We start from the raw sequence: 21071 nt of genomic DNA, 5'->3' as shown, positions 1-21071 counted from the left end.
ACTTCCGGATGCACAGTCTGCTAGTAGTGCACAGTCCCCCAGTTGTCTTCCTTAAATACCAACAGAGCAAGACGGTGTCTCACGAACAAACCAAATAGGCCAACCACAAGCTGCAGCATTGTCACCTCAAAGGCGAGGCGGTCTTCGCGCAGGGGCCCGCGCCAGACGAGCCACAGGTTGAGGATGGTAAAGTTGCTCGTCTCGACAAACTGGCCCTTGTCGTCGGTCGTGACCTTGAGGAGCCGCAGCTTGGCTAGTAGGTGGAGGACTTGAGCGACGAGGGGGTGGGGTTGGCGCTCAGGAGACCATGGTGTGACGGAGGGCTCAAGAAGACCTGTTCGTGCATTGAAGCGAGGGAGTCGGTGGCGTGGACAAGGGATAAGGCCGAAGATTTGTGGGCACGAGTAGAGAAAGTTGAACAGCTGTGGGATGAGGAGGAGGCCGAGTGTCTTTGAAAAGTGGCCGAGAATGCCGACAACTGCGAAAACCATGCCCGAGAAGTAGCAGTAAGTATCGCCGACAAAGACCTTGGCGGGGTACCAGTTGTGGCAGAGCAGGGCGCAAGAGACGCCGATCCAGGGGAGGAGGAAGTATAGCGAAAACAGATGCGAGTCGGTAGCGGGGTGAGGGTAGGGCGTGAAGAGGTAGAGGCAATCGTTGAAGACGAGGAGCAGGGCGACGACGACGCACTGGGAGACCTCGATGCCGTTGATGCCAGCCAACATGTTGATGCTCTGGGGGCAGAACATGGCGACGCAGGCCATGTAGACGTAGTAGAAGGGACCGAGATCGAAGAGCTCTCCTAGGTAGGGCTGGAGCTGGACGGGGAGGACAATCGAGGTGACGTCAAAATCGACAAAGTAAACGACGAGCAGGGGGATGGAGGCCAGACCAGGAATCCACCACTTGTGCCGCCATCGAATGTCGAAGAGGTCGTCGCCGACTCCGAGGAGAGCAATGGTCTGAAGGGAGATGATGGCGCTCAGGTAGGAGGCGAGCTGGGGAAGAAGTCATCAGCATTGACTATTGTATCATGTCCATCATGAGAAGCTTACCTTGTTGTGGGGGAAGCGGTGCAAGAAGCGCCCCTCGTTGACTTCCTCCAGCTTGACGACTACATCGCGATTTCCACCACCACTCGTCGCAGCCACAATGTCCTTGTAAAAGGGAAACGGGATGAAGACCATGACGGTGATGAGATAGACAGCAGCGCATACAGCGCCCATGCACTCTGGAATATCAGGACGGTGCAGCTTGCTCATGTCGCGACCACGGAAGCCAGCGCGCATAAAGGTCGGCCCTAACCAGCGTATCATGGCATAGCAGATGGAAAAGGCGAGGAGGGAGAGCGAGAGCGAAGCGATGAGGGGTTCGCCATCGCCGTGGAAGGTGTTTGCGAGGACGGCGAGGGATGCGCCGGAGAGGACGAGGAGGGTTAGGGTCTCATGTCGTGAGAGCGAAGTCGTCGAGGCAACGGCCATGATGGACGGCTTTAAAGGTATGATGGAATGGTGGGGTGTGTAGTTGTAAGTTAATTCGAGTGGCGCGCGGGGAACGAGTGAGGGCGCATCCTGATCGCGAGAAGGAGACGAAACGATTGGTGGTGTTAAAGAGCGTGGAAGATGAATAGATATCTAGAAGAGAGACAATGGATGCTGCGAGCTGATGGAAGTACAAAAATACGAGGTTCAAGTTTTGGTGACACGTTGAGCTTCCCAATCCTTACCTGGGGACGACGGGATGTGGAGGCTTGTCGCGGAAGCACGTGCCGCCCGGGGGAGGAGAACATTACCTATCAAACTCCACATTGATTCAGTAGCAAATCATCAACTGCGCCTTTCTTAAACAAATCTAATTTGTACATTCTAATGCGGATCCGTTGATTTCTCAGTGGGACGCTGCGAGACACAATCTCACCTGCAGTTCGTCAGCACTTCATGTCACCCCCCCCCCGGCCTACAGTTTGAAAAACACCCCATGATGGTGTTTAATACCCGACTCGACTCGGGTCTTAGGGAACTGCGGGTATATATACCTACATCTTGGTCTGGCTTTATTGGCTGGTTGAAGTCGACGGGAGCTAACATCTCGAGCCAATAAAAGAGCCTTGGGGGTTCCTAGCGAACGAGGAGAGTCGATACGACGCCTAAAGCAGCATCTCCGATTCTTATGCATGAGCTGCTTTTTGCGTTGCGTACTTCAGTGGAACTTGAGTGTCGCCGTTGAGTCATTCACCGGGCAAGGGTTCCCCCTTTGCTCTCTTTCAACGATGTCTATTCCCAAACTCGGTCTAGTTCCCGGTCTTCTCAACCACTGCCAACTCCTCTTCTACCGGCGCAACTCGAATCCATTGCCGATCCGATCCCCTCTCACTCGCTCATCATGACCCGTGGGGCCTGGCATCCTCCTCGGCTCCGATCCCCGAGGGCTTGGCCATGGCCATCTCCACTCTGCCCGGATATAGGGGTGGGGAATAGATTGGTGACCCTACCTATTTTTGGTTTGATTTGAAATACGGATGGATGCCCTGTCGATGTAATATTTTGTCTTGATATCCTCCCAGTTGCTTGCCTTGCTTTTCGCTGCTCTGGTTGTCTTGTTTGCGCTCTCACCACCACCTATCTCGAGTTCCTCAGCTGGGAACTCCAACTTGGGCTTCACTCCGGCTTCAGTCGGCTTATGGCCTCGTCAAGAAGACTATCGAGTCGAGGTTCTCAGTACAATGACTTCTTACAGGGGAAATGGTGAGGCTTCAGGGTCTGATCCAGAAAAATACACCGCTAGAGCAGATGACAAGGAGGCATCCCTCTCGCCTCCTTCTGTTACCTCAGACAAAGAGGATGAAATCAACGAGAAGAAAGGGCGGGAATCACCCGAAGAAGACTTTGACATTGAGGCCCAAGATGTGAGCAACGACTGTTTACAGAGCGATATAGCTCTACTGACATGTTTATAGGACATGATTCAAGTTGAAAGGGTTGAAACCCGAGCGACAAATGCCAGCCGCAAGACGCATCGCAGCGTCATCAGCCGTCTCTCTCTAGCCAAGAGCAAGACGAAAGGGAGATTGCCACCGCCTGTACACCCAGTCATGGACCTAGACAATGGAATCGTTGGTTGGGAGAGCCAGCATGATCCTCAACATCCCCTCAACTTTTCTCAGTCCCGAAAATGGTTCATCACCGGCCTCCTCTCCGCCATCACCTTCATGACACCCTTTGCATCTTCCATCTTGGCACCGACAATCTCATACGTTGCGGATACATACCACGAGACTGACCTAACTAAGAGTTCCATGCCTGTTAGCATCTTTCTGTTGGGTTATGCTGTTGGTCCCCTTTTCCTCTCGCCCTTATCCGAGATCTACGGCCGACATATTATCATCACCGGTGCGAATGCCTTCTTTTGCGCTTGGCTTATTGGATGTGCCCTCGCCCCATCTCTCGACACTCTTATCTTCTTCCGCTTCATGTGTGGTCTTGGCGGTTCTGCTTCTCAGACTGTTGGAGGTGCCATAGTCGCCGACCTTTTTCCTGTCAGTGAACGAGGCAAGGCCATGACCCTCTGGATGATCGGAACCATGATCGGACCTTCGACTGCACCAGTTATTGGCGGCTTCGTCGCTGAAACTATTGGATGGCGTTGGGTCAACTGGATCACTTTTATTCCTGCCACCATCATCGTCGTCGCCATTGCCATCCTGAGCTGCGAGACCAACCACCAAGTACTCATCCGACGAAAGACAAGACGTCTTCGAAAGGAGCTCAACCGTCCAGAGCTACGCAGCTGCTACATCGATCCGTCCGCCCCTGTCCTAACTCGTCGTCGAATCCTCCTCAACGGCCTCACACGACCCATCCGTCTACTCTTTAGTTCCCCCATCGTGTTTGGCGTGTCGCTCTACATCGCCTTCTCATACGGATGTCTCTACCTCCTCTTTAATACTATCCCCATGGTATTCCAGGGCAGCTACAACTGGTCCATCGGCATAACAGGCATCGTCTACCTCTCCCTTCTCATTGGCTATATGGTCGGGCTGTCCGTCTTCTCAGCCTTGTCCGACAAGACGGTCGTCCGCATGACAAAGGCCAACAACGGCGTCTACGAGCCCGAGATGCGCCTCCCGGACTGCATCTACTTTGCCTTTATCTTCCCCATAACCTTCTTCTGGTACGGCTGGTCCGCCGACAAGGCAGTTCACTGGATCGTCCCCGTTATTGGTCTTGTGCCGTTTGGCATCGGCATCGTGGGGACGTGGATGCCCATCCAGGCGTACCTGATCGATGCCTACGCCCATTATGCCGCCAGTGCTCTCGCCGCGTTTTCAGTCATGCGCAGTGTCGTCGCTGCATTTCTACCCCTCGCCGGACCAGAGATGTTTACATCTCTCGGCGTCGGCTGGGGTAACTCGCTGTTGGGTTTCATCGCCATTGCGTTGATCCCCATCCCCACGATTGTGTACAAGTATGGAGGCAGGATACGGAAGAGGGAGAACTTTAAGTGGTAAAAGGTTGGCTACGCTGGATGCCCTCGACAGTAGATAGTTCGCATCGGGTGTAAATCTATGGCACATAGCATTGGAGTTCTGCGAGTCTAATAGTCAAATACTAGCCTTCATACAAAAGGATTCTCCGCTGTGAGACACAACCAACTGAGAAATAGTACCATGGATACCTCCGGCTCGTAAATGCCTGAGAATTCAAGAGCTCAATGTCATGTCTGGAATGTCCATACACCATAGCAATCTAAGCTTCTCAGATAGTCTCAAGCCTTCATCCCAGAGACATCAACACCACCGAAACAAACCAGAGAACAAATATTGACATCATTCATCGTTTCAATTGCAATTGCTTTTTGGGTATATCAACCCCTTCCGTACTATCTAAGCAAGAGCGACCCCGGCGACAGGATCGAAGTGGAGAGATTCATAAACATCATCGACGCTGCCCAAAGTTCCCAAACAATATAGATAATCTTCAGTTTAGCCTCCCAAACCAACCAACCATAGATCCAAGATATAAAACCGACAAAGCGCCTTTTGGGTGTTTTTTTTTGTTGCTCAGATGCCCTGCCCAGAAAGAAACAATGGAAATAAAGAAAACAAAATCCAAAAACTCCAGCTTCTTCTTTATCCGTGGTGTATGCCGGGTATCGCTTCATAAAAAAAATATACAGTCGCCCTCCCTTAAATCTCCTTTACAAAGCCCACCTCGACGAGACTGTCGGGGTCAATGTCTAGGTTGGCCAGCTTGGTCCTCGAATTCTCTCTGATCCACAAGAATGCTTCAAGCGCCACGCGTCGGCAAATGTTCTTGAGTGTTCGTTTCTCTCGTTTGTGCACTCGCATCGTTTGCTTGCCCATGAGATATACTGTTTGGGCCTCCTCCGCAGAACGGAGGGCATCCAGCTCATCTCGTACATCTGGGGGCAAGTCGCTTTCATCTGGTGGGAACGGACCCCTCGTGATGAACGTCATAAGCTCATTCACGATGATACGGGCCAGGTTTGGTGTAAGAATGTCGTCCATGTAACCATGTCGCAGCACAATTTGATAGCAGGAGGGGATCTTGGTCGTGACTCGGGAAATGACGAATCGTTGGTCGTAGGGCACTGTGGGTTGAGACAAGGGCCGCATGTGGAAAAAGACAATAACCTGCGGCCGAGTCTGGAATTTTCGGATGAATTGTGTAAACACTTTTGGGATGTGATCGCCGCTGCCGCCAACCTTGTCGAAGAAGATGCCGAGACCTGGGGCCGGCGTGATGCTTCCGCCTCCATACTCGGGGGCAAGTCGAAGACGGACCGAACGGATCGAACTATCTCCCGCTTCTCTAGCAATCGAGTTGTTGCGAGAGGTGCTGCGGGACGAAAGCAGAAAGTCGGCAGGATCTATCATATCCTTCATTTCCGCCTCCCATTGTTGCTCCTTGCCCCATCGCCAGAGTATGAAGACGGTTGAAAGGATAAACGATAGCACGATGGCGAACCAACCACCATCTGGTACCTTGTTCATTGCAGCGCTGAGGTAGATGCTGTCTAGGAGAATGAAGACGAGGAATCCAAACACCACAACGACGGTCGGGACTCGCCAGACGATGAGGGCCACTAGAGACACTAGACAAGTCGTGATAAACGTGACGAGAATGACGCAGGCGCCATAAGCATGGCCCAAACTCGTTGTCTATTCCAAAGTAAATCAGCAAATGGTCGAATTAGAGTCGTAAGGACAAACTTACGTTATTGTACACAGCTGTAACCACAACAGTACCGATCATCAGCAGCCAGTTCGCAAAGGGCATGTAAATCTGGTCGTGGAACTGGCGACTGGTGTGAACTGTCTTGATATGTGGGAAGTAGCTCAGCCTCATAAGCTGTGAGATGAGCTGGAATGAACTGGTAATCAAGGCCTGGCTTGCAACAATGGCTGCAAGAATCGCAATGATCAGGCTGAAATAGAAGCTGCCTTCAGGCACCGTACGGAAAAAAGGGTTCGTGAAGGCCGTCTCCTCCTCGTCGCGGGCGATAAAGGCAGCTTGGCCGCAGTATGTGATAAGCAGGCAAGGGTATGCTAGAACCAGCCAGGAGAGCTGGATAGCTTTTTTCCCAAAGGCGCCCAGGTCTGCAAAGAGAGATTCGACTCCTGTGAATGCCAGCAGCAACCCACCCAGGGACTTCCAGCCGTTCGAGTCGTTTCGGATCAAATATGTAAAGGCGTAGTGCGGACTGAAGGCCTTGAGCACGGTATGGTCGTATCGAACGAGATTGACAATGCCGACGGCAAAGTTGAAGAAGAGCCAGACCATGACCACTGGCGCAAATGTCGTACCAATCTTGGATGTGCCGAGCGGTTGCAGCAGGAAGAGGAAGACGAGTATCGCACAGCTGATTCCCACGATGGCAGACCTTCCCAGATCAGGCCTCACAACTTGAATGCCTTGGATGGCACCCAGTACGGACTGGGCGGGTGTCAAGACGCTGTCGGCCATGACCATAGCGACTCCCAGGATGCCGACCATCTTGAGAACCGCCTTTGCGGTTCGACTCCTTTCGAGAAAGTCTCGTACTATCCTCCCAGCTGGCGGCAATTCGGCGCCAGTTTCGCGATCCAGGCGCACCACAATCCTCTCGGGGCCGCTGGGGTCGGTTCGGACAATGTTGGCATATCGGGCTAGCAACGAGTAGACGGCAAAGGTGCCTCCCTGGCCGTCATCATCGGCTGACAGCACAATGAAGCAGTACTTGACAGTCACGATGAGGGTGAGCGACCAGATGATTATTGACAGGGCGCCCACGAGGTCTTGCCATGATGGTTGTTCGGTAAAGGTCGAGCTGAAGACGTAGAGAGGGCTGGTGCCAATGTCACCATAGACGACACCGGTACTCTGGAGGGCGAGCCATAGCAAAACGCGGCCCTTGTAGGTCTTTTTTACACAATCACAAGTCAGAACAGAACGGCACTCGACGATACAACAAGCAAGCAACACATTGATTGCCGGCATGGAGGCTGGGCCGACGATGCGGGACCTACCTGCTTATTCTCACGACACAGATCCTCATGTTCGATTCGCTGGGCTTTCTCCTGGTCATGCAGGTCGCGGGCTTCGGGGTCTGTGGGGGCGGCGTCTTCGCTTTCTTCGGTGGCCGCGTTGACCCAGGCTTCTATCCTCTGGTTACGAGCATTGTATGAGATCATTTCGATCTTTGGTCGCGATGGGTCACTCGGTGACGCTGGAGATCCAGAGGACAAGGGGCCAAAACCTGGGGCCCGGGGTTATATACTCTGGCCATGCTGGACTAGGATGGCGTAGAATGACGAGCCTAAGCTGTCCAAGCGACGGCCGGGCTCATCGGCCGGACGCCATCTTGCTGGTGAACTTGGCTTCTGGGCGATCCACTCTGGCAACAGCCACAAGTCTGGCAAACGGCGCCTACCTTGGCTGCCAAGAAGTCACAGGCGTCGTCTGTTGCGGTGCTGATAGGCCGTCGCGTACTCGCCTAGACCTAATTTCTTGGACATCTCCACCCGGTAGAGCACGCCCGCAGACGTCGATGGATGGCCTGCGTAGAAGCTGCGCTGCAGGCGTCTGCAGGCCTCGGGGCTGTGTGCTTGCAGGCCAAGTCTCCCCCAATTGCCCCCTCGCTCTCGTCATCGGGAGCACGGCTTTGTGGCCAAGATACGGCCGAGAAAGCTGCCCACAGTTAGTCGAGAATGTCGGTCCAATGGCGCGCCGCGACGCCCCAATCACCTGCCTCAAGACCTCAAGGTCTCGAGTCCTCCCTCCAATCTAGCCCTCGAGAAGTGCGGGGATAGTCGATTTTGCCCCGTGGAAGAGTCAAGGGCTTGACCCAAGACGGTCACGTCCGCAGACAAAAAGCCGAGCCGCTAAAAGCTTGGTTCGTTCTTGGTGTCTCTTGGCCGTTTCTTGGCTGCTTCTCTGTCCTCGCCGTAGGGGTCCTTTCGGTCGTCCGAGTCCACACACCAGGGCTACCGAGATTTCCCGCATGCGACCATGACCGTTCGAGCCAGCCTCTGGCTTTTGTGGCGTGCGGAACCTTCGGTGAAAGGGCAAAGAATCCTGTCAGTCTGTATCCACGAGCCCTCCATCCGAGTCTCACCAGAGACCCACGTGATTGCTTGAGAGGTCTTGGAGTCTTACGGTGATAGTGTGATTGTGATTCTTTCTGCCGAGCCAAGGATGTTGCAATCCGATGTATGTCGCAGTCAGTCAGCGCACAAAGTGTTGAGGATACAAGGTCCCCATAACAAAAACTGGAAGAACTTGGGTGGTCTGAGGTGCTCTTTCCTTCCGAGGCCGGCTGCATTAGAATTGGAAAAGGAAGTTGCGACCACATGCCTTGATCATCCATAACATCACGCCCCCTCCCTCAAGTTTCACGGTTGCAGAACCCACAGCAGGAGAAAGGCCGACGAGGGAGAAAAGAGAAATCATCTCGGAGTATCAAGCAGCTTACTCGCATGGATCTAATTGTGGAGGTTTGAAAGTATATCCCCACTACATCAGTTGAGCATTTGTAATAGTGGTGTTGGTCATGATCTTGCTGATTGATACTGGGTACTTGTAGGTGGTGTCAAATGTTGAGGAAGAGCTTCCAAACTCTCAAACCACCAAATGAGGCTGCATGGATGAAGTCATGTATAAGCCTCACGTTCGATTATTTGGACTTGCGCCGTATTGGTGCCGATTTCCAAGAAACAGCCGCGTTGCCGCATAACTTGGCGATAATCTTCCAGCGCCATTCCGGCTTTATGCTGGGAATACAGCACCTAGCAAACCCCAACCAATAAATGGCACCTATGTTCCAGAACACTGGACATCGTTGGTTCGTGCATCTCAATGCAGGGCGGAAGATTCCTAGTTTGACCTACTATCTTGGCGAGACGTCTCGCGTCTATATCGTAAGAGTCTTTGCAACTCGTAGTATTATGCCAACCCCAAGACTCCACATCAACCATGTTGAATATACCACCAGACCTCAAACCAATTCCCAGGTTACAAGGTACTCCCACGCCATTGCGTATCTGCCGATCTTGGCACGGAACTCGTCACCCGTGACACCCCTTGGGTCATGATCGCCGAATTTTGTCAAGACAAACAGCCTGGCCTGCTTGCCCCGAGGGCCCAGGTCCTTCGCATTGACATCGATCCAATACCAATAACCGTCAGTCTGCAGTGGCACCATTTCGTCGCGGGTTCCCTCGCCGCGGGGGAGGCTGAGGACTACCAGGCGTTCCTTGCCGCCGTTCATCTTGGATGACCAGTGTTCGCAGGCTTTGGAGAACTGAAACCGCACGATCTCGCCGCTGTCGACGGAGAGATGAAGCTGTTTCGGCTCCACGCTATACTCGGCAATTCCTTCATCTGCAGTTGTCCCGCACATCGTATGGGGCTCCCCATCGATGCCCCCGGTGTAGTACGCGTCCCAAGCCATAACTTGGCCGTCGGAGCGGAATTGATAGCGTGACTCGGCTGGGAAATGTTTTCTGCCAAAATCCTCGTTGGAACTTACGAACTGCACAGGCGAAAACTTGGCCGTGTAGTTTTGTCCGCACACATGACCGGAACCCCAGCAAGCATCCAAAAGCTTCCAATCCCCGCCATCGATACGGACTGCGTTCCAGGCATGCCCGTCTGGCTTGGCCGGCGGAGGACGCTCACCCTTCTTGAGTGGTGTGTATCCGAATCCCTTTCCATGGCCGGTAACAACAACGCATTCGAGCCCAGCTCTGTTTGCGATCGCCTTGTATGTCTCTGCGTATCCTGCGCAGACGGCTTTTCCACCGAAGATAGTGTCCTCGGCAGTCATGTGTCTAACGTTGTTACCGAAAAATGCCGCCGTGTCGTACTCAATGTTATGATGAAACCAGGTAAATATGGCTCGCGCCTTGTCTGTATAAGACGGGAATGGGTCACAAAGCACCTTTGCCAAATACCCAGCAGGATCGGTTCTCGGCAACGAACCCCTGGGATATTGCGCTGCCACAGTATCGGGGCCACTCCAATCTCGACAAATGAGACAACCGTATACCGGCGCTACTGGAGTAGCAGCTCGAACCGTGAATGCCTCGATCTGGGCCACTGAGGGGCGCGATGAGGTAGGGATTGGCGGAGGCTCATCCGCTGAGAGTGGACGGCTAGGTATACGAGGTCGCACAGCTGGTATTGGGGGTTCTTGGGAGTCATCTTGATGTGACGGCTTCCGTCCGGATGAGAATCCAATAATAATGGGTGTTTTGGTGTTTGTTTTGATGTTTGTAGTTGTCCTGGGGGGCAGTTTTTTAGGCTGGGCTGTCTCCTGAGGTTCGGGAACGGCACTCGCCTGTGGCTTGGCTGGGCGCGAAGGGAGTCTTGGTGGAAGACTTGGCCGTGGCGGCAGTGCAGGCTCGGCGCTCTTGGGAGGCCGAAGTGAAGGTATAGACCGCTTGGTCTTTACTGCCTTGGCGGCAGCTGCAGCCTCCTCTCGTTCCCTTCGAGTTGGCGGTAACTTTGGGAGGCTTGCTGGATCATATGCTGGAGGTAGCTTGTGCCCAGGCGTGCCTTCAGAACCTTGGCTTGTGATTGACGAAGGTGGCCGCCCTGCAGACAGCGTAGACAATGTGGAATGCTGCGATAGCTCTGAAGAGCCAGAACCACGCCTGACCATCAACCCAGGAGGTTGTGTCGATGTGCGCCGCGGTGGCAAGGTCGGCGCTGACTGCATCGACGATGTGCGACTTGGGAGCGGAGGTGGACCCCCAGGACGACGATGTTGGGCCTCATCATGTGGAGATTCTGCTATAGTTTGCTCTACAGCAGGAGTCGAAACGATCCTCTTGGGCCTCGGAGGAATCAATGGGTTGCTTTTAACGGGGGCATCAGCTGTTGTTGAAATGACTGGCACCGTCTGGCTCCTGGCCTCAACCGCAGGACGGCCGGGAGGGGGTGGAGGGGGAGGCCGCTTGCGAAAGGGCTCAGGACTCGGGGCGCCAGTGAAACTCTGTTGCTTCTTGAGAGCGGCGATTCTCTCAGCCAGACTGTTGAACTGGGGCTCCTCGGTCTCGGCCATGATGTTGGCAGGTAAAAAGGGGCCTCAAATGTGCGATTCTGTTCAAGAGGTGCCTTGTATGGTCTGCGAAAACCGGAAGGTGGAGGTGCGGCTGGAGCGTGGCGACAAGCAACAGTGAAACAGCTTGGGGACGAGACGGCCACGTCAGTTGCCAGCGAAGAAGACGAGGCGAGGTTATGACTCGAAGTCTAGCGAGAGGATAGGTAACGACAGCGATAGAGATGTTGAAGGTGACTCAGGGAAGAAGGGCCTCCATGGTGGGATGAATTGGAAGATATGGAAAGTCTCGAAGGATTTGGGGTCTGCCCAGGCTCCAGGCCCCAGGCGGCCACTGTCCTGTCCATGTGCTTGAGCGCTGATTGAAGGGGTCGGACACAGCCCTGTAGGTGGGACCTGGAGCCGCAGTTTCGAGGGCGGGGAGTGGAAGATCCTTCTCCAGCTCGAGTTTCATCCTATTCTAGAGCCAACAGATCTTGCAATCTTGGCTGCTAAAATTACGCTGATGAGCACACCATGACAAGCATATTGTGTCTTTCTTGTCTATTCTTTGGCTTGTTTGTCGAGCTTAGGTAGCTCGATGATTTCGTCAAGACGCTTCCATGTAACACGAGCACAGCCCGTGGCAACTTGTCCCTCAACATCAGGTTCTATATCTGTGCCCAGGCTGAACTACTTTAGCCCATGAGTTGTCCAGGTTAGAGGAGAGTGTTGGCCGTGCGAGACCTTGCCAAATCAACTGCAATCCTTTGATCCAGAGATAATTTCAGTTTCAAAAGTTGAGTCACACTGTATTCGTCGTCCCAACGGCATGTGGAGGGACCCATCTCCCGATGCACCTGTGCATCCCGTGCCCTGGAGACGGCTCTGCAAGGGACACGAAAACCTGAGAAACTCGACGTCGCTTAGGTACACAATGTAGCATTTGACCCATTTACGGGGTAGCAAATTATCATCACTCGCAGGTATTATGGGTTCTAAAAATGCCTGGGCCTCAAACACAGCCCCCAATAAATACGGGAAACAACCTCTCTGAACGTTCGATCGACAATCGCTTCGGGTCAATGTGCCGTAACCCGCACGGGGCACCGGGGCGCGGGGCCAGACAGTTACGCTAATTAAGTACAACACGTAGATTTTGGGGGCAGCTGGAAATGGGAATTATTAGTTAGACGACTAATGCATTCATGTACATTGCCGAACCGACGGGCTCTAGCCTCGCAGTTGTCCCTGTGATTCAGAGTGGGCTGCGGGTTCGTCCCATGGTGATATCTGGACGATAATAAATTAGTTATCGCACGGCTTTTGCCCACAACCTGCGCAGGTAACAGTGAAAAAGGTATTACACAAGAGCTTTTCTTATTGTTTCTCGTACTCGTGATGCCCAAGCACAACATGAACCATTCCATTCTCGCCGATCTTCCTCCGACTACCAAAAGCTTCTGTAACGCTGGAAGGCTAGCATCCCAAGTCTGTCTACTTACGCTTGGAAAGGGGCTCGCCATCCCTGATCTTGCGCTCGCCATACTTGGCGATGCGGATAGCATTCACGTTGATAAACCCAGTTGTGTCTTCGACACTCCAATCCATGTCAAGAGTGTCCTGCATTTCCTATGTTAGTTTTGATCCGAAGTGGTCATCTTCAGGTACTTACCATGCTGCTCTCTTCTTCGCTGTAGAGATTGGATGTCTCGCTGGAGCGGCCAACGATGATAATGTTGCCCTTGTAAGCCAGAGCTTCGACCTTGCCATCAACCCGCTTCTGGCTGAAAGAGATCGCCTGCTGAACGAACTCGCGCTCAGGCGTAAAGTACATTCCCTGAAAAGATGTCAGCAAGGTCTAATCCAACAGAGCTTGAAGAGAAGGGGCTACGTGCGTTGTAGATACATTGCGCCCAGTCATCTGAGAGACGGTCGCGAATGATGCGCACCTTGCTATCCATCACGAGACCCTGAGCAATCGTTAACTTGAGTCCTATACTTATTAAAGATAGAGAGTGTTTGGATTGGCTCATGCTCAGGTGACAGCCCCGCTTGTAAACGGCAAGAGGATTTCGGCCCAAGAGACGACTCTGGAATCGCATCAAGGGATATCAAACACCGCAGCATGAGCCAATCCAATGCTCAAGGAGGTGACAATTTACCTCCAGGTTTAGATGCAGCTTGCGCAAAATAGTCAGGCCGGGGGTATCTGCATACAAGGTTAGAACATCCTGTCAAAGTGCATGGGGGAGAGCGGAACAGGTGTCGCCTGCGACTGGGCCATGATCTACGTCGCCGGCCGCGCACACCAGAACATCGACAATGCATCCGCAACCTCAAAGACGTCTCCAACAACAACAAATCATTAGAAAAGCAAGGAAATAAACGCAACTGACCGTAGCAACCACGAGATTTCAATCCTGAAATAAATAAAAAAAAATTAGCAATCACGTGCTGATGTTAAAGTTCCCTGAGAGTAGGCTTACCGATGAACCTCGACTCGACGATATCCTCGCGTCCAATACCTGGGACTATGTCAGTACTCGCTTGAAAGCCCTTCGGTTCGCAGTCCTACCGTTGGCACGGCCCAACTCGTTGGCCTCCTTGAAGATCTCCAAGGAGCCAGTAACGGCCTTGCCCCCAACTTCAAGCTTAACGGGAACACCCTCAGCAAAGTGGACGGTGAAGCGAGTGGGCTTATCGGGAGCGTCCAGGGGATCTTCGGAGAGGTATTAGCGCAAAATCTAGAAGTGTGTAGGCTGAGTCGCCTCACCAACTGTGCGCTTCCACATGTCCTTCGGGGGCTCCATGTCTGTTTGCTCGAGAATCTAGCAAGTTCAGGGTCAACAGGGCGCAAAGAGAGGTGTTCCCGTAGGAGGACTTACACCGGCCTCGTATGAGCAGTGCTATCGGATCGATAGTCAGTATTATGAAGAAGAAATGGGACCTTTCATACATACGATGATGTTGTCGTCCATAGACCAGGGGGCTTTGGGAGTGGAGCTGACGGGGATGTTCTGCTCCTCGGCGAACTTGAGAAGATCGGCACGTCCCCTGCGGAATGATTAGCTTGAATATGCAGTAGTGGACACAAAAGGAGGCTTACTGGAATCGGTTGAAGAACGCAGGGATGCGCCAGGGGGCCAGAACCTTCATCTTGGGGTCACATGCCTTCCACGCCAGCTCGAAGCGAACTTGGCTAGAAAAAGGAAGTTAGTACGGTGCAAGAGCGACAGAGGGCGACAACATATATATCGGGATCATGATCTGCCCTTACCGGTGCCTAGGGTTAGAGTTACGTATTAGCGACTGGGTCGAACAGTAATAAGACCAGTTGAACCACGACAACTTACATCCATGGCTAAGGATCGTGCAGTTGTTATCCTTCGCAACTTGCACCATTGCCCTGGCCAATACCGGCCGGGCTAGGCTTGTGCCGAGAAGGTCTTCAGGGCATTAGCGATGTCATCGAAGAGCGTCCGAGGTGAACCATCTTACATTGTCCTTCATAGATAGCGTTGCCTGGTGGATTCCGTTAGTAAACCCGCTGCATTACCATAAACAGCCTGTGAAAACTTACACTGGATGGCGGGCCACACCAAGTCGTCAATCAGCTCCTGCTGGACGTTCTCGATGACCATCTTCTCAGCGCCGAGCTTCAGCGCCTTGGCCTTGACGGCATCGAAGTCTTCCTCCTGGCCGCAGTCGCCGAGGAAACACACGACCTCATAGCCTTGAAGGACGAGCCACCTAAGAGTCATTGGTCAGCTCTTGTTAAACAATCCCACATCTTCGATGATTGTCGTCTCCACGTCGAGCTCGAAGACTTGGTCGAAGTCTTCTCCTTGCCGCAATCCGTCAGAAAGAAAAACATGGGGGCGCAGTACTTGAGAATAGTGGAAGTATCCAGGCCTGTCCATTGGTCAGAATATCTGATGTTGATGTTGATGACATTACTTCTGGAGCTCTCAACTCACCGCCAGAGTAGGCACTGGACAAGGGCCAGTTAGCTTGCTCGAACCAAAACAATTGAGTGGCAAATGACTTACAGGCAAACACGTTCGGGAGTCATGATGAATGTTGTTCGAAGTTTCGTGGACAACACAAGACGTTAACGTTGGAAGTGACTCTTCTATGCAACCCTTCTTTAAGCTCCAGCTATTCGCATACTTCGCCTTTCACAATGTTCCTAACTAATGGTTTATCACATCTCTGCTCGTATTTCCCATATTTGCATGCATTTCGCGCGAAAGGTTTTCTCTAAACATGGCCTTTGTCCTTTGTACCCGACATCTGCGAATAACACTATCCCACGTTTACGATCCAGCTTGATTCTCGAGGTTTGGTACTCTGTGCAGGCTCAACTACTCGCGGACGGTGTACCACAAGAGCGCTTGGAGCTGACAGAGAAACAGCATGTGTCATAATATCGTGGCTAGAGTGCTGGAAATGTGGAGATCAATTAAATCACGAAGATAGACTGCGGCGGCGGGGCAGCCGCACCGGGAGTCTAGGCACTAATGTCGCTGCCTCTCGCCGGGTCGCATCTTCTGCGATTCGAGACCATTCCCACAATTGTCCACAGTGACCTGTGTCAGCAACTGTGCGGTTAGCCTAAGCAGGGGCCTGAAACGATGGATGCCAAGCACTCAGCTCAGGCTTTAATCACCTTAGCTCACCTATGTGCTCAGGTAAAAGCAGCGCCAGCTCAGGCTTTGTAGGCACGAATTGTCGGGGGTGACTATTGAGGTAGGTAACCTCCATACCTTTCATCCAGACCAACACGGAGAGTCCAAGCAGCAAAGGGGCTGCAGAGTAACGTGCCCAAAGCACTCGCACAAAAACCAGAGTACACACCACTTTGTATGGATGGATTCGAGCTTTGATGCACAGAGAAATTTGTCAAACTTTTGTGCTCACCAACATCTTGGTCCAGCTGCCAATAGTTGCCTCTCCACAAATGCAAGTGCGGGCGACCCGGGTGGTTGTAAATGTTTAAACATCCCGTCCTCAGATCAGATGGGAATGGATGTCTCGTTGCCAGTTACCCAGGGTCCCGACAGTGCAGGGCTGCAAGTCAAGTATGGCCACGTGTCGATGAGATCGCCCGGAGTCTGTGGGAGAATTCAGCAGCGGCATATGGATTGGATTGTTAGGCAGACCGGACGCCTCACTGTCGGCTTCACCGTATTCCTGACTCTAATTTTAAGAACAGCACTGAATATCTCCACGAGCCAACAAAGATCCCTGGCTAGCGGATGAGTGAATGACTGAGTGACTGACTCAAAATACACTTGTCAACGCACTTTACCTTGAAACAACCGTGATCCCTGTAGGCAAGGCGGGTTGACTTTCATGTCGGACATTTACAACAGCGTCATTCTGTTTTCACTCTGTCGCACAATGCCGGAGGGCGAGAAACGCCAAGACCATTGGGGGTACACGCTTAATATCCTCTATTTTCGGTTCGTGCCGTCGGGAGAGCAAGCCGCAGGTTTGGTTGTAGGAGAGGTACCTGTGAAAGGCAAACCGGGTAGTCGATGGTAGTTATCTATGAAGATAGATCCCCTATCTGGAAAACCTCTGACCCATAAACAGTCCAACATCTCTATTGACTCCTTAACCGCCAGGGTAATAAAGTAGCACCATATCCCGACCTGTCGGACCCCGACTGGGAATCGTTGATCCGCCCCGCCCACCGTCCGCGTCCGCGTCCACATCCACATCCACATCCACATCAACCAGCATCCACATCTTATTAGCCCTCCGCCGGTAGGTCCAACCAACAAAGACCCCGGAACCTGAGACCCGCGACAGAGCGACTTGCGACTTGCTTCTCCCCAACCCATGTCCCTCCTCAACCCGTCCCATACCTATTCAACACGCAGCCAGCAACGACAGCGCCTACGGTACCTACATATAACCTTTTGGAATCGCCACATCGGCTCCCTCTTTTTGGTATTAGCCTATAACTTATTGTGACTCTCGTTACTAGCGACCATCTTTCGAGTTCATCAATATCAGGCGCATCCGCATCGCATCCCCAAGTCGCATCGATCGCGAGACGAGCCATCCATCGCTTCATCCACCCTCCGTTCCGACCTCGAGACGACAACCTCATCCTCTCACCTGCGTCTCCTACTGCGTATTGTTTCTCCGCATACAAACTCCTCTCGACAACCATTGTAGTCGGTCCAGCCAGCCTAGTTGCCACGCTGCCCCCGCTCATACATCATGGTTGCGGAGGCTGCCGGCGACGAGGCTGCCACCCCGCCCAGGACCGCGCTCACGTTTCTGGATCTCCCGGCCGAGACTCAACAGGAGATTTTGTCCCATGTGCGCAGTTATAGATGTATTTCCACCCTACACGATGCATTACTAATACTCTCATAGTGCTCTCAGTCGGATCTGATATGTTGCGCGCTCGTCTCCCGGCACTTCCACGACCTCGCCTCTGCTCAGCTCTACCGCAGCTTCAACATTCTCTTCCCAGATGACGACGATGTCAGATTCGAGTCACCCATCGATGGCCTCGCAGGTGGCCTTGACACCTTCACCACGAGCGAGTACAACTATGCCAAGCATCTCAGGGAACTGTCCATGGATACGGTGAGCACTGGCATTAAGGCTGAACATGCCTATAAACCGTATCTATACAGTGCTAGTTGCGGCAAGTTTCTGAACACTCTTCTCTACCTGACCCTGAAGAAGGCCAAGTCGCTCGAGACCTTCAGGTATGTACCTAGACATTGCTCCATTCTCGACTCAGCGACTGACTTCTCTTAGGTGGAACATCCGAGTCGAACTCAGTAGACCTGTCTACCGAGAACTACACAAGATCAGGACATTGACCAAATTCCACATTCGCATGCAAGCTGGAGAGACCTATTACACGACGCCGCCCCCTCTTCCACTGGTCATTGACGAACCTCCACCAGTGACTGCTCATTATTATGACATCCCTCCGCCTCCGCCCCCACCGGTCTTCTCAGCTCCTCTCGCTGGCGTGAACTCGGGACCGGTTTTGAGCGCTTCGCCTCCTTCCATGCTGCCCCTGTCGAAGCAGTTTTCCAAGTCAAAGATTGGAAAACGTGGGTCAGAGGCTCAGGAGCCCCCAACACTTTCAGGATTCAAGAGACTAAAAAGCCTCTCCGTCCTTGACATAGACAGTCTCGAGTCGGTAACTGAGCTGAAAGCATGTGTTAGAAACTCAGCCTCAACCCTCACTGAGTTGCACCTGTCCCTCTCTGAGTCAATGGCGCTGCAGGCGAGGCGACCGCCGCCCGATTCTGATCCGGATGATTCCGACGTCGACGATGAGTTCCAGGTTGTCCCCGCTTCTCAAAGCACCAATTTCGATGCAACTGGCCCTGCAAAGACATTCCGTTCTCAAGAGGAACGCAAGCTTCAAGAAGCTATCCTAGGGAGGATCTTGGATGTTGAATCATCCATCACTAAGAAACCGGCATTGCATCACAGCCCCCGGGATGTGGCGTGCAGTCAACCAGAAGGCCAGGAGTCGGACAACAATGGCAACTCGGCCGACCCTCGTGACGAGTTTGTATCATCTATCAAGAGTGTGTCTTCAAAGTTGATGTCGCATGTCAACGGTTCTCGTGACTTCACCTCTGCGCAACAGGACATTTTGGATATGATCGAAAAGGCTGCAAGAAAGTACGCAGAGTCTTGCGAACAGCCATCTCAACAGCCTGATGGACCATCTGATAGCGGCTCAACGCCGCCTAAAGATGGTGAAGCGCAACCGGCTGAGAAAGATGCCAGTTCGGATTCAGAGACCAAGCCTTCGGTAACCTTACCTGATCGATCCAAAAACAAGGCATCCAACGGCGATTTGTCCCCCGACGACATCGAAATTGAGCATTTGGATATGGTGGAAGACATGGATGAGGAGTCGGATGAACAGCAAACCAAGGATTCGGATGACAAGCAACCTGAACCGCAACCCCAAGAAACGTCAGAGCCGGCTTCTTCCTCGAAGACGCCATCGAAGACGCCACCCCCTATCTCTAAATCCAGCCTCAAGAAACTGTTCGAAGCACTGGATGATCAGCGATCGGATTATGAGACGTTCCTGTCGAATCTGTCGCACCTTCAGAATGACATTGTCTCACTCAATCAGAGGATCACTACACTGCTGGCTAACAGTAATGGCGTGGATATCGAAGAGGTCATGGAGGCAGAGGGCCGCATGAAGAGACTCAAGCAGTGCGTTTTGGATGTTGAGCGCGAGATAAGGGCAACCGACGCCGAAGTCCATAAAGTCCAGAAAGAACTCAACGAAAAGCCACTGGCAAACAGTGCTGAGCTGCAAAAGTCGATGGACGACTATATCCGACAAACACGCGGAATCGCCCTTGAAACTCTGGGAATTCACCTCATCCCGGTCAAAGCCTCAGTCCTGTCGAGGGCCATTGACCTGAGGTGCATCAGGAACTTGACCCTCCTCAATGTGGGAAACCAGAGTCCAATCTGGACGATGCTTTCCAAGGAGAACAAGATCCACCCGCTGGCGTTGCGGAGCGTGTTTACGGACAACGTGTCGACAGCATTCCTCACCTGCATGTCTCAGCTGGATGAGCTCCATGATCTCTTCATGCTGGAACGAAGCCCCAAGTTCAAGCCCGAGAGCTTCGCACCTCGAACCACTGTAACGATTGATCAGATTCGCCGACTGGTGCTGAAGAAGCACATGCCCACACTCAAGAGGCTCATGATCAAGGACGAGTCCAACAGTTCTGTCTGGGATGCCAACCAAAAGGCAATGATTCTCATCTGCAACCGCGGAGCACAGCTGGAGGAGCTGGCTCTGAGTATGAACATTCACGCGGTGGTAAGTCTAGTAAAACCATTTAGCGAGCCCGGCTAACATGAGTGATAGCATGCCTTTATGCAATACTTTGCTGGGTTGGTCAATCTTCGTGCCATCAACATCCTGCGATTCAGGAATAATGACACTTGTATCTGGGTCATGCGCGAAATTCTCAACTTTATCGTGGACAACCTCTCACACCATCCCGAGTTGAAGCTGGAGTGGATCGCAATGGAAGATGACAGGCTAGACCGAGTCATCAGGCCTTCGGACACTCCTGAAGAGGCGCCCAAGAGGAGAGACAAGGGCAAAGAAAAGCTGTCTATGGGTCTTCACCATAATGACAGCGCTCTCCCCGTGCTGCCGGCTTGGGCGTCCGATAGTGAAAGCGATGAAGATGACGACGACGCGTCAAACTGTGGAAAGCGACTTCGGCTCAAAACAGTTGGGGTGTTGCAGTTTTTCGAAGTTTGGGGGGTCAGAATCTTTGACAAGGAGATTCGGACTGGACGACTGTAAAGTCGTAAATCAGTTGAATATTGGAAAGGAATTATTCGGAGCTATGGTTAGTTGTTGATGAGAAAATGGTGCCTTTGGCTCCTCGGCATCAGTTTTGGGAAGGACTTGGAGGAGCGATTCATGGGACAATTGGATATAGCGAGGTATCACGATTCTGGGTTTGTATGTATCTATGTTA

General features: G+C 52.6%; 6 protein-coding genes across 6 annotated transcripts; 2 read left to right on the top strand and 4 right to left on the bottom strand.

The window, feature by feature from the left end:
- Positions 1 to 20: 20 nt before the first annotated feature.
- NECHADRAFT_91141 (uncharacterized protein) lies at positions 21 to 1481 on the bottom strand (the record flags this gene model as incomplete). The annotated part of the gene is made up of 2 exons (XM_003046047.1): positions 21 to 998; positions 1056 to 1481. The coding sequence occupies 2 exons, from the start codon at positions 1479 to 1481 to the stop codon at positions 21 to 23; spliced, it is 1404 nt and encodes a 467-aa protein (XP_003046093.1).
- Positions 1482 to 2959: 1478 nt separating this feature from the next.
- Positions 2960 to 4507, top strand: NECHADRAFT_91140 (uncharacterized protein; the record flags this gene model as incomplete). Its single annotated transcript, XM_003046620.1, has 2 exons — positions 2960 to 2977; positions 3050 to 4507. 2 exons carry the CDS (start codon positions 2960 to 2962, stop codon positions 4505 to 4507), a joined length of 1476 nt encoding a protein of 491 aa, XP_003046666.1.
- Positions 4508 to 4833: 326 nt separating this feature from the next.
- NECHADRAFT_66551 (uncharacterized protein) lies at positions 4834 to 7693 on the bottom strand (the record flags this gene model as incomplete). The annotated part of the gene is made up of 4 exons (XM_003046046.1): positions 4834 to 6020; positions 6121 to 6173; positions 6336 to 7421; positions 7529 to 7693. The coding sequence occupies 4 exons, from the start codon at positions 7691 to 7693 to the stop codon at positions 5186 to 5188; spliced, it is 2139 nt and encodes a 712-aa protein (XP_003046092.1). The 3' UTR covers positions 4834 to 5185.
- Positions 7694 to 9458: 1765 nt separating this feature from the next.
- NECHADRAFT_99278 (uncharacterized protein) lies at positions 9459 to 11565 on the bottom strand (the record flags this gene model as incomplete). Its single annotated transcript, XM_003046045.1, has 1 exon — positions 9459 to 11565. The coding sequence occupies one exon, from the start codon at positions 11563 to 11565 to the stop codon at positions 9496 to 9498; it is 2070 nt and encodes a 689-aa protein (XP_003046091.1). The 3' UTR covers positions 9459 to 9495.
- Positions 11566 to 13038: 1473 nt separating this feature from the next.
- Positions 13039 to 15785, bottom strand: NECHADRAFT_91137 (uncharacterized protein; the record flags this gene model as incomplete). Its single annotated transcript, XM_003046044.1, has 17 exons — positions 13039 to 13164; positions 13217 to 13381; positions 13413 to 13514; positions 13707 to 13753; positions 13941 to 13964; positions 14031 to 14069; positions 14120 to 14263; positions 14318 to 14372; positions 14430 to 14450; positions 14505 to 14598; positions 14765 to 14816; positions 14898 to 14990; positions 15043 to 15066; positions 15125 to 15294; positions 15432 to 15456; positions 15566 to 15588; positions 15739 to 15785. 17 exons carry the CDS (start codon positions 15783 to 15785, stop codon positions 13039 to 13041), a joined length of 1251 nt encoding a protein of 416 aa, XP_003046090.1.
- Positions 15786 to 17778: 1993 nt separating this feature from the next.
- NECHADRAFT_33769 (uncharacterized protein) lies at positions 17779 to 20893 on the top strand (the record flags this gene model as incomplete). The annotated part of the gene is made up of 5 exons (XM_003046619.1): positions 17779 to 17880; positions 17938 to 18278; positions 18331 to 19593; positions 19801 to 20395; positions 20444 to 20893. 5 exons carry the CDS (start codon positions 17779 to 17781, stop codon positions 20891 to 20893), a joined length of 2751 nt encoding a protein of 916 aa, XP_003046665.1.
- Between the last annotated feature and the right edge of the window lie 178 nt (positions 20894 to 21071).

Source organism: Fusarium vanettenii (assembly GCF_000151355.1).
Source record: "Fusarium vanettenii 77-13-4 chromosome 2 genomic scaffold NECHAsca_18_chr2_1_0, whole genome shotgun sequence".
In the NCBI taxonomy this organism is placed as follows: Eukaryota; Fungi; Ascomycota; class Sordariomycetes; order Hypocreales; family Nectriaceae; genus Fusarium; species Fusarium vanettenii.
Note: the sequence above shows the minus strand (reverse complement) of the source record. Positions and strands in the feature narration are given on the sequence as shown.